The sequence below is a fragment of the Sinohyriopsis cumingii genome, chromosome 4 (genome assembly GCF_028554795.1).
Source record: "Sinohyriopsis cumingii isolate HCF-2022 chromosome 4, ASM2855479v2, whole genome shotgun sequence".
Taxonomy (NCBI): Eukaryota; Metazoa; Mollusca; class Bivalvia; order Unionida; family Unionidae; genus Sinohyriopsis; species Sinohyriopsis cumingii.
In genome coordinates, this window is record NC_142964.1 from 84,323,249 (window position 1) to 84,335,838 (window position 12,590).

Below are 12,590 nucleotides of genomic sequence, written 5' to 3' on the forward strand. Positions count from 1 at the left end.
ACATTATATATTAGGTTCTCCCACCCATGTCCATATCCTGATGTTTCATTTTGCGCAAGCTTTAACTGGTAAACATCCATTATACAAGGAGCCAACTATGTGGTCAAGGGGAGGTAATTTGAAAGCTACTAACTTCAGTTTATATGGTATGTAAACAGGAAGTCAGACATATTGTTGCATATAATTTTTCATCTGATGGTTGTATTTTATTGCTATTTTCACATTTCTTTCATAAAATCATGTAAAGTAGTCTCCCTTTCAGAGGAACCGGTCCAGTGCTGACAGCTATACATGACCCAGTGGTGGGATATCTGAATCAGATTGTGCCACCAAGGAGTCTAATAACCTTTACCTGGTGGAGATAGTTCCTGGAAACTTCATATTGCATTCTTAAAAACCTTAAGATACTGGATCAATGGATTTTATCTTTTTTTATCACAGACATTAACTTCTTAAATATGGAAAATGTAAATGATGTTTGGAAAATTTGTGTATGGAAATACATTAGTTTAAACTTTTGAAAATTGGTGTGTCTGTCAAGTTTGGTACTGACATACAGCAGAGGGAAAATGCTTGAATAATATGAAAGCATGAGAGGATCCCCAAATGGTTCATTGCATCATTTGAGCAGTTTGCATTCACTGTGATGCAGCATACATTATTGACAAGATTGTTGTTCAGCACCTCGTGATAATCATGCAGATTGTTTGATATTGTCTGATATTGTCATTGGGATAAGCAGTGTCCTCTACACTTTGCCTTGCAACACTTAGGTTAATTATAAATGTGATGACCATTTTGTCGATTTGTTTGCATCCAGATATGCAGGTGTGAAAAACAACGTGATGGAAATGCCCTAGCTTATTTGCATACTAACCAACAGATCTGGGATCCACCTGGATCTCCACCATTTTTATTGAGTTTAGTGTCTTTTTTAATTTAGAAAATAACTTTCATTGTTCAGACCCGCACAAATCATGTCATGTCTAAATTGACAAATCATGTTATGCCTAAATTGACAAATGATGTCATGTCTAAATTGACAAATCATGTCATGCCTAAATTGACAAATCATGTCATGCCTAAATTGACTATACTTGGCAAGACCACTGATAGCAGACACTGATATAATTCTACAGAAGGACTGTACACTTTGTACTTTTGAACAACTTGTATGCTAAGTATCTCACACTTTTGGACAACTTATGTATTGTGTATATCATACTGTTGAGCAAATTATGTACTGTGTATATTCTGCTGTTGGACAACTTTTGTACTGTTATCTAAAAATATAAAGTACAGATTATATATTTTGCTAATGGCTGTTTTAATGAAGAAAATTGTTTAATGGGAGGGCTGTGTTTTGACATGTTGTTCATATATTAGTACCTTCTCTGTTCATTATCGTTGTCCTAATTTTTATTTGTATAAATGCTCTGCATTTCTGTGTCAGTAGCTGTTTCTTATTTTTGTGTTGGGAGTTGTTGTTATTTCTCTGTCAGTAGCTGTTATTCTACAATTACAAACCATTTCCTACATTGATAATTTATTATGTATATATGATTTATGAATAAATCAAAGCAAGTTATTCTGGTATAAAGAAATTTTGAATACAAATTGATTTGTTTTAATCTTACTGTAGAATAATAGATTACATAGAGATAATCTATTGTATTCATCACCATTGGTGTTGGCTTCAGTGTCTGCATAGGTAAAAGCACATACATATGTACAGCCTCAATGAATTGTCAACCATGCTTTTTATTAAGATCCTAGGCAACAATTTTCAAATGAGTTCAGAACAAATACCCACAAATGGAAAGGGTGCTGAGGTAGCTATTTTGTACATGTACATTAGTTGTACAATCTTAATTTTTTGCATTACAAAGTAACAGAAAAGAATGAAAACCACCAAGTTTTGTAAACTCAACAATTTACTTCCCTAGACTACAAAGTGAAAAATATTTTTTAAATTCTGGTTTTGCGAATTTAATCCCAAATAATCCTAGAATTTTCTAATACAAGTCCTAATGATTAAAGTTCTAAATATAATTTATAAATATAATTTAGTATTATTCCAAAATAAATCCAATGCTAGAAGTGCTGATGTGCCAGCAATGAGCTGAATAGTAATGATGTGTCAACAGTTTTTTATTGAATCACAATAATAATATCCAGTAATAAAACTTTCTTTTAATTTTACTGTCAATCCAAGTCTCTAATTCCAAGAATATTAGATGAAATACTGGACAAAACAATATGGCTGCATGCAGCAATTGTTTTGTGTCATACAAGTCCATTCAACATGTACATTCTAACTATGCATTCCACTGCATGTTCGGATCACACCCAAGGGAGGTAATGAAGGTATCATTTATGGCTTAAGGCAGTGTAAGCATACTGTAGTGCTGGATTATGGGAAATAGGCAGTTACTGTGGTCAGTTGTACAGAAAAAAATGGAATTTTAATATTTGTTCATAAACACTTTGTAAAACATTTTGAAAACTTTCTCCATATTTAACTTTGAATGTATGGTTTTTATAGCTCATTACAGTACCCTCTACTTCTGTATATAATAGACAAGAAGGGTCTTCATTTATTATGCATTCTTTTTGATCCATCACAGTAGGAAGGTAGGTGGTTTTACAGTATGTCAGTACAATATTGGTTATATAGTGCTGGGAGCAAAAATGACAGTTGTCAGTTTAAAAATGTGAAATACTTCAAATGTAAAGATAAAAGACTGCCAAAAAAATAAGTAGTTACAAATAATGCCATGATTACTTTTGTTTTAATGTCTGAATGATAATGTTAAAAATGAAGACTAGAAACTATTAAAAGCAGAAGTGAGATATAATGGGTTTTTCCAGTGTCCTATGCACAGAAACTGTTGTGGGTGCTGCAATGGGTTGTCTCTAACCCTAAGTTTACTTCAGTGGGTCTCTCAGAAAAGAAGTGAGCAGGGATCCTAGGGTATGGAAATCTAGCTTAAGTCAAAGCCCTAATCCTCTCTTGAACATCGTGCACTGGCTTATTATAAACTACACTTCAAGATATTAATATCACATTTATTATAAATGATGAAATAAAATCATCAGCTAAAGCGGGGGGGGACTGATTTTCCTTAATGCATGAGGAGATGTAAAACAAGTGTTCTGCCCCTCTCACCACTGTTACAAGTCTTTGCTCTTAAAATAGGTAACAGAAAAGAATGAAAGACAACAAGCTTTGTAAAATTTAACAAAAATATTTATTTCCCTAGAATACAATGTGAAAATGAGAAAAAACTTATAGTATTGCGAATTAAATCACAAAATAATCCAAGAATTACAGACACAAGTCCTATAAATTTAAAGTCCTGAATAAAATTCGGTAAAAGTCCAGAAAAAAATCCCAAAACTGAAGTCAATGAAGTGCCTGTGGTAGCTATTGAAGTGTTGATGTGTCAACAGTCTTTTGTTGAATCACAGAAATATAATTCCAGGTTTAAATATACTATAAATTCCAGTGAATGTCTTTATCCAATAATTTTATCAGAGCACTTTTGTATTTCCAGAGAAAATAATCACTTCAAGATTCCGGCCCAAAATAAATAAAACTACTGGTCACAACATATAATCCAACTTGAAAGTGCTAGATATTAAAGCACAAATGACCAAGTCCTCACAATTACAAGATTGTATGGCTCTCTACTTGACCTCATGTCACAATTAGCATTTTCTAAATAAAAACCATTACCTACTGGAAAATAACCTTCTAGAATGATCCTAATGTTTACAAAATCAAAACCATAACCTGTAAAATTCACTTAGGAAAATCCAAAACTTTGACCCAGATCAACATATTTACTTCTATTAATAATAGTTCTGATTTTAAGCTCATAAACGTAGAGATTAATGAAAATATGTATTAGTTGTTTACATAAAAGGAAATAAAAAGAAAGTAAATCAGGTCAAGCTTTGGACAAGGTCAAGTCCAGCATACAATTTTACATTACAATAGCATGTAATGAAATTTAATTTTTTTAAAACTAACAAACGAATTAAATATACATAACACTTACCCTCATAAAGAAAAAGAAAGATTTATGCAATAAAGCTTTCTTTTTGCTAGAAGTCAAAATATACATGTGGAAAAAAACAACATTAGATGAACTCTTATGAATGACACAAATATACATGAAACAATATATTTCTTTACATGTGAAAGTGCATCTGCTATTAAACTGTCTTTTCCTTGATGTACCTGGTGTCAATGTTATATTCCTGCAACAACAAACTTCACCTTAATAATCTCTGATTTTTGTTTTTCATCTTGCCGATGAAAGTAAGGGGGTTGTGATCACTAAACACATTAATCAGAGAAATGAACCAATGTTAACTTCAAAGTGTTGTAATGCTAATGCCAATATCAAAGCCAAACATTCTTTCTCAATTGTGGAATAATTTCTCTAGTGCTTATTTAATTTCTTAGAAAAATAGCACACTGGATAATCTACACCATGTTTGCATCACTTGCATCAACAGACAGTTTAAATGATTGGCTGAAATTTGAGCTGTAAGAACTGGTGTACTCTTAAGTATGGTCTTGAACTTATCAAAAGCCTCCTGACATTTTTCAGACCAATGAAACTTTGTTTTCTTGCTCAATACATTTATCAGGGATTCAGCAATTATGGACAAATTTCCGATAGTATCTAGCCATACCCAAAATTCGCATCAGTCGCTTTTTACTGATAGGCACAGGAATTCAGAGATAGCCTTGACCTTAGCATATATAGGTTTAACTTGTCCATGCCCCACGCTATGTCCTAGAAATGTTACATAAGCACGGCAAAACTCACTTTTGGATAAATTAATTGTCAAATATGCATCAGTGAGTCTGCCGAAGAATTTCGGAATTTGTCGCTAAATGATCTTTCCAGCTGTTGTTGTGAATGATGACAAATTCGATGTAAGCATCACAATTATCTAGACCGGACGTAATTATGTACATTAAACGTTGAAAAGTATTAGGCGAACTTTTCATCCCAAACGACGTCACTTTATATTGATAAAGTCCATCTGGAGTCACGAATACCGAAATTTCCTTTGCCCTTTCCGTCAGTGGATTTTGCAAAAATTCTTTGCAGTTGCGGAACTGCCACCAGGATCTGTCCGGATAGGATGGTTGACGTCCTTGGAAGTTAATCAATAGAATAATGTCCAAACGTGTAGGTGGCGATTCAGTCGAGGAGTATCTATCGCTTGGTATCAACCAGGGACAAACTCACTTTAGTGCATCGCTGAACAGCCATGCAATGTTTCTGACACCGTATCATATTTGCCGTGTGCGCGAATTCACGTCGGTCTCGAAGACATTCCACCTACATGTCCTGTTTGATATCCTTTTGCACAATAACCAGTGGAACATCTTTGGCATTTTTAATGTTTTTGATCATCTAGCCCCACCGGGGGGAGAAAAAAAACACAATCGAGTACATTATAAGGTCGAAGTCCCACATTGTCTTCGATTGGTTTACCCCAGCACTCGTCCTTGATCTTAATAACAACCCTTTTATTGTTGTTACGAAACACAGTATAATCTTTCGGATAATTGCTGGTGTCAAATTAATTTACTAAACTTGATTCAGCCATGTCCGCCTACACATTGTTGGTGGTAATATGCACAGGGCCGTAGAGAGTGATCACGGGCCCTGGAGTAAGAAATACCCGGGCCTCTCCTAGTTCTTGTTCAAACAAAAATTTTCTTTTATTAAATTAAAAAGTGTTGTTAGGCACGGGTCCCATTACGGCCCTGGGCCCAGGTGATATATCCCCGGTTGCCTTCCCCTTGTCGGCCCTGAATATACATCAGCAGCGAGTTAGTGTCGGTGTACAATTCCTTGACCCAATCCAGGTAAAACGGTTTGATCTTGTCAATGTGAAACATGTACATTAGCAGCTTCGACAAGCCCAACACGGAAGATCCATCAATGATTGGTTTTGTGAACTTGAATTTTGATTTGTTAGTGTCAACGGTAATGAATCCACCATCAGAAATGTTCTTAGACTCAAAAGCTCCGTCAGCGATGAGCCTTCGAAGTTTGTCTTGTTCACCATCACGGAAAAGATCTATGCGAATTCGTTTGCGCAGATTCTCCATGGTTTTACCGAACACGTCATTGTTCATGAATTTAAAGAAATCTTTCTCAAGCTCATTTGTGGCCTCCGTGAGCAGATCCGTATTCATCTGCCATCCATGCGTGCTAGCGAAATTAAAACACTCGATGGGTCTTTCCTCTGTACTTTCCACTTTCTCTCATACTTTCGATGGTAAACTTGTACAGTATCCCTTTAAGGTCATTTGCCTCCACTATTTTCGGCCAATGTACAATGTACCACGCTTTTGGTTAGTTGGTATTGCATACTAAGGAAGGCCACTCATGAAATCCAATAGATGTCCCTAGGACAAAGCACCAATATATATGTTGAATCTGCCAATGTGTAGATAGGGTTTTCGTATCGGAACCATGGCTAGCGAAGATGACTTATACTGGACGGACAACCACGCACCTGGCACCGACAACGCTTCTGGCACTAACGGATAATTGGTATGTATATCGTGTAAATTTTCCTGATACTCGAGATTAATTTCAAAGAAGTATCCGTGGTCATTGTTTATGTTGTAATCGAGTACATGTTTTTGTATGTCAGTGTATTTAGGATTCATCTACCCACCGAAAGGTAACGGTCGCATCATTGCCCTATCCATGTTAATTATTGTCTTCTAGATACATGATGTATCTGATAGGGGCAGAGGGGTCATACCCGTATATGTTGTACTGTTTGCGCGCGCATATATGTGACTCGCCAAAGGAATCCCGCCGCGAAGGTTCGCTAACTAAACATATAGGGCCTACTGGTCAATATCAGTGATCAATTCCAACTCGATTTTGGTTTATGACAGCAAAGCGACCCAAGCCGTTCCCGGTGACGAAAAATAATGTGCAGGATCGAACATGTGCACGTGCATATCAATGTCGCGAAATTTCTCAAACACATCAGTGAGCAACAACACTTCTGTGAGCAGATACAGATCGTGATAGTCACCCATGCTTTTGCGTTTGAATGCTAACCGAATCTTGTTTGCGTGCGCATATTCTATCCCAAGTGAACACATTAATAGCGATACTTGTGTTAATTTTTTCATTTTCGCTTAGTATGGCCTTAGTAACCTGCACGGGAAATTCAATATTGCCACAGTTGAGTTCACCAAGGCGTTTCCGGTATTTTCGATGCTGGTCTTCATTGTGAGTAAGACCGTCCATTTCAAGTATCTGCCATAATTCTTTACATTTATCACTGACTTTGGCGGAACACTCTGACGTAGGTATGTAACTAGATCCACGCAACAGTTGATATATAGAGATATGTAGATATGTACCTGGGGCCCCGAGTGGCCGAGTGGTCTAAAGCGCTCTTCGTTACGGATCACTGCCATCTCACCTCTGTCTGCGTGAGTTCGAGTCTCGGATTCAGCCAATGTGGGTATGTGAGAAAGCTTGCCAGTAGCTTCTCGTGGGTCGGTGGTTCTTTCCGGGATTTTCCCGGGTTCTTCCTCCACCATTAATACTGGCCGCCATGTATAGCCTATCGTGTGCTGAAAAATGGCGTTAAACCCCACAACAACAACAACAAAGATATGTACCTCGATTGGGTATATCGGTCAAGAGCCCATCCGGATCCTGCATTTGGTGTTTTTCTGCAACGTCTCGAGAATCATTTCAATGCCTCTGTTAATTTCGTCATTAATGGCGCTAGTGTCGCTGCGGTTCACTATTATACGAGCACCACTGTGAATCCACTGCGTAGTCATTTTATATCCTTGTCACGACTTAGTGGCACAACCAAATGCAAATTAAGGACAATATCTGCGTTGTAACACCGATATAATTCCAGGAATCATATTTGTTAAAAGCTGTCGAGCATCTTAGCCTGGTTTGCATGTGTGTGGGATAATTGTCACGCGATTTTCTAATTCACCACTACGCGTATGAAATTTAAATTCAAGTACTTGTGATTGCAGTGCAGTACGAACATACTTAGCAGCTTCAGTAACAGTAGCAGATGCAATAATTTTTTGTTCACGCCGATGACGGTTTTGTTAATCCACAATACAACGACGGTTTTCTCAAACGCGTCTAATAATACAAGTATGTCAGCTGTTCTTGCACGTTTTGGTATTCGTATTTGAAGCTCATATGCAATTTTTTCAGCTATTGTACCGTTGTAAAAGTAATCGTTGTTATATTGCATTTCTTGTTGGACGAGCAATCGTTGTTGTATTATCTGGGGCAGCAAGCTGATTCAGTGCAACTATGGGGCTCAATAATTCAAGGATATCAGCTTTTGGCAATTTGCATTCCATGATGTGAAATTTGTTTTAGCTGATGTGCATTTGGCATGCTTTTATGAGGGGAAAGCCTTATCTAATTAAGAAATCCACCATTAACTTGTTTGAACTTTTTGTATTCCACCAAGCTGAACAACTGCAATCGCCTCAATCCTAGCGATTATTTAATTTATTTATGTGTCGTTTTTTTATTTCTGTATCAAAGTTGTTATTTCTGTATCAGTCACAAGTGTTTGTGCCAATCTCTGATGTCTCGCGCGATAATATTCACGAACAGGGACCCGTTTCCCCAAAGAACGTACGCCCAAGATTTTCTTAAGTTTTTAAGCACGATATTCGTACGTGATTAAAGGTATTTCACCAACGAGAATTATGTACGTTTTTTTCCCCTAAGTTTCCCATACAGTTTTACGTAAATTTACGGCATGTACCAGGCAGACGTAAGAGGCAATTATTTTTCGTAGGTGTTTGTGGAGAGCGAGTCACAGTTAGAGGGTTGTTTTGAGATGCGCCCTGACATTCCAATACATATACCGTATAGTGGGTCCTTCACTATCTTTAATCATATTTATAAACGTTCTCTGTAAAACAAATAATTACGTAAACAACAATGTGTACGATACATTTTACTTTGTTGATTATTCCAAAAAATATCAACGAGAGAGACATTAAATCATAAAATTTAATTAAATTCCTTAAAAAAAATTACGGCAGAAATATTATTTATATACGATATATCTAGGTCATGAATTGCAGATATACAGGGAAGTATTCCATCCAATGTGACTTAGAACATATTGATTTTAGTAAAGAGATAAATCAAGATGCTGAAAATCTAAACCTGTAGGCTAAGTTCTTTCATACCTTCTATTAGGTACATCAACATTTCCACTCCTTATGGTAATAACAGCTGTCTTTTCTCGTTGTTTTGGATTATCGTCATTTTTCAGCGTATGATAGGCAAGATATGGCGGTCAGAATAACTGGTGGACGAAAAATTCGGGAAAACCCGGTAAGAACTACCGGCCACGGGAAGCTGCTGGTAAGCTTTCTTACATACCCACATTGTCCGAGCCCTAGACTCGAACCCACGCAGACAAGGTGAAATAGCAGTTATTAGACCACTCAGCCATCCACAGGGGCTCGTTACAAAGAACATTAGGAGTTTCCGTCAATGAATTGAAGGCTAGGGGTCTAACCCGTTACCTGTGTTATATTGTTACAGGTTAGACACCCCAGTCCTCGATTCATTGACGGAAATTCCTAATTTTCTTTGTAACGAGCCCCTGTGCAGCCACCCAGGTGCTAATCAAACTAAAAAACAAATAAACAGTCCTTGCTTTAAATGATGATGATAATCATCGTCAGCAACATCTTCATTGTCGCCCAAATCAGATAGTCATATCCTAAAGAAACTGCAATTAATTTTTTTTTAAATAACGGATAATATAAGGAATTTTTTCATGGAACTCTGGAACTTTTATTTTTTTTAAATCGTGTTAGCTAAAACTAAAAACTAATATTTATAAAAGGGACATATGTATTATTGAAGAATATTTAAAACGGAAAGTAAAAAAAAATAATCTTGGTTGGTATCCACAACATGTGTGCAGTATTTAATTCCAGTTAGGACCGCTCCGGTGGCCTAAGTGGTTGGAGCATCCGCCTCGGATGCGGGAGATTGCGATTTCGAAACCCGACCAAGTCATACCAAAGACATAAATATTGTACTAGCAGCTACCTCCCTCGGTACTCGGCATTAAGAGGTTAGTGTTAGGACTAGTGGGCCTGGTGTCAGGATAATGTGACCCGGTGGGATATCACGCTACATGTTTGCGACATGATGACCCACTGCTAGAAACAACTATAAACTGCAACACTCCAGACATCGTAGCGATATGAGTAAAAAAAAAAAAACATTTAAAGCTACAATAAAAATGCAAATCACTCACACAGTTCCAGTATGGGTATTACACAAAATTTAATTTAGACAAAACCATTCGAAAGAGAGACTAGTATACTGTTCCCAGTGGTTTATTGTGATGCCATAGTGAGCTTAATAAATTATTCTCACTTTTTCTGTTCCTATTTCCATTTGAAACTGCATATTTGTACAATGATTCCTCAGAACTACAACTACTGTGATTAAGAAACACTGGTGCATCAGTGTGTACCTGAGCAACATATTATTAAAGCAAATGATTTAAGCTGTCTATATATGCATCATGTAAAATTTTACCATAGGATGCACAGTGCATGATATCAAAATTCGATTGAAATAATTCAGTCTAGATGGCTGCATACTAGAGTACACCTAATTCGGGTAATGCTGATTCTCTAACAGCGGGCCAATCACTCAAATAGCGGCGGAAAATTGCAGCAAATCAAAAGAACAAGATTTTTAAAAAAATCTAATTATCTTAACAATTTAATTACATGTTCTTTAGGCTTCTACTTCGAGTTTGTAGCTGTCTCAAAAGAATTATGTCATTCCTTTTTTCCTACGCAATTGTCAATTTGCTCGCCTTATTTATTGAGCAGATTTGAATGTTTTAGTACAGGTCTATATAATGTCGCTTTTTAAAATTAAATTGTATTTTATTTTTCAATCAGGACATTCAGACATCTCGAAACAGTATCTCATGACTCTTTATTTATATCATACAGCCTTATTATGGCATCTGATCTTAATATGAGTTTATTCTTCAAGTGCTCTGGCTTACAAAGATAATGTTTCTATAAACACACACACACACACACACACACACATAAGAAGAAAAAGAATAAAATGCATCTTGTCTGACATCCAAGTAAATACGGCAGTATTCCACTAACGGTAAGAATGTGGATACTGTTGGGTGTTTAAATGCAATTCAAAATAGAAAATTTATCATCTTTCCACCTAACTTGTATGCCTCGAGTAGGATCATGAATATATGTGCTACTTTCAAGTAGTTATTTATGTATTTATCTCGGTTTTATTTAGATACAACGAAAAAGCGAGACATGTATATGCATAATCTTGGTAACAATGATTTGTTTTTAAAACAATGTCCAATTCCAAAGAACTTTCAAATATGTACAAAAAAATAATAAAGGATGGCTGTATGCCCTGAAAATCAAATAAAGTCATCTACTCAATTATGCCCCAAAAATGTCAGCAAAACTTATTAGTATACTTTGAGTGATTCTTGCTGTTAAAAAATCTTCTCGAGACAGACAGACAGATCTAGAGAAGACAAGTGAAGTTCGTTTGAATTGTTTATATACATATGTGCCCGTTTCAATTAGACCTCATTGCTATTTTTATAACTTTCAGCACTGTAGGGCACCCTTTTTTAGTTTATAAAGTTTAAGTCAAGTACAATAGACTGTCCGGAACTTGTAGACCTTAGTGGATACAGTAGATAGGATGATTAAACTACTAATTGTTTTTATGGATCTCAGTCTAATTGGAGGCATAAACCTTAATAGTTGATAGACTTTTTTTGTTGTTGCATGAATGTATCATTAAATAAATAAATAAAAAGAATTAAACTAGTTTTTGTTATAGAGTTTAAAAAATGTTATCAATACATGGTCATTAACTTAATTTAATCATATGTTGAGAGGATTGATGAAGTGTGTTTGTGTATGTGTGCGTGTGTGTGTGTGTGTGTGCGAGAGAGAGAGGGAGAGAGAGAGAGAAAGAGAGAGATTATTTTGAGACGATCTCCCATTCAAATGATGGATCTACATCACGTCCCACGATATACCAGGTAATTTTATCCCAAGGTTTGACGAGCTATAAACAGAAAGGGAGTGTTAAAAGCATGAATGTATGGTGATTTTTTTTGTCTTTTTCAGATTTCGATCTTATAGTGCAAATAATTTAAGCAAACGTAAATTAATACCTAACTAAAACTATGTAGTTGACGCAAAGGATTGCATAAAACGTCACATTTACCTTCTCATCTATAATGGTGGACTCTGCTGGCTTGTTGTTGAAAACGGAAGCATAAGGACCTTCAAGTACATATATGAATTTTTAAGGAAATACAAGTCGATAAATGCAGTGAAGTGATTAGATAGCCAGTTTTTATGCAGACAGCTAAAGAAGTATGGCTTAGCCGTTACCTTCAACAAGTAAGTTAAATTATGTTTCTTCATCGACTTCTGTTATAGCTCGAGAATCTATCTCTCTCTCTCTCTCTCT

At 36.1% G+C, this 12,590-nt stretch overlaps 1 protein-coding gene across 2 annotated transcripts in view; it reads left to right on the forward strand.

Annotated features, from left to right (window-relative positions):
• LOC149801575 (lysosomal acid glucosylceramidase-like) overlaps positions 1 to 1,617 on the forward strand; it is a 76,134-nt gene extending 74,517 nt beyond the window's left edge. For both annotated transcript variants that reach the window (XM_089955804.1, XM_089955802.1), the window contains exon 10: positions 263 to 1,617. In XM_089955804.1, the coding sequence (XP_089811930.1) occupies positions 263 to 365 (103 nt within the window). In that variant the 3' untranslated portion in view covers positions 366 to 1,617. The remainder of the gene's footprint in view (positions 1 to 262) is intronic.
• Positions 1,618 to 12,590: the final 10,973 nt, after the last annotated feature.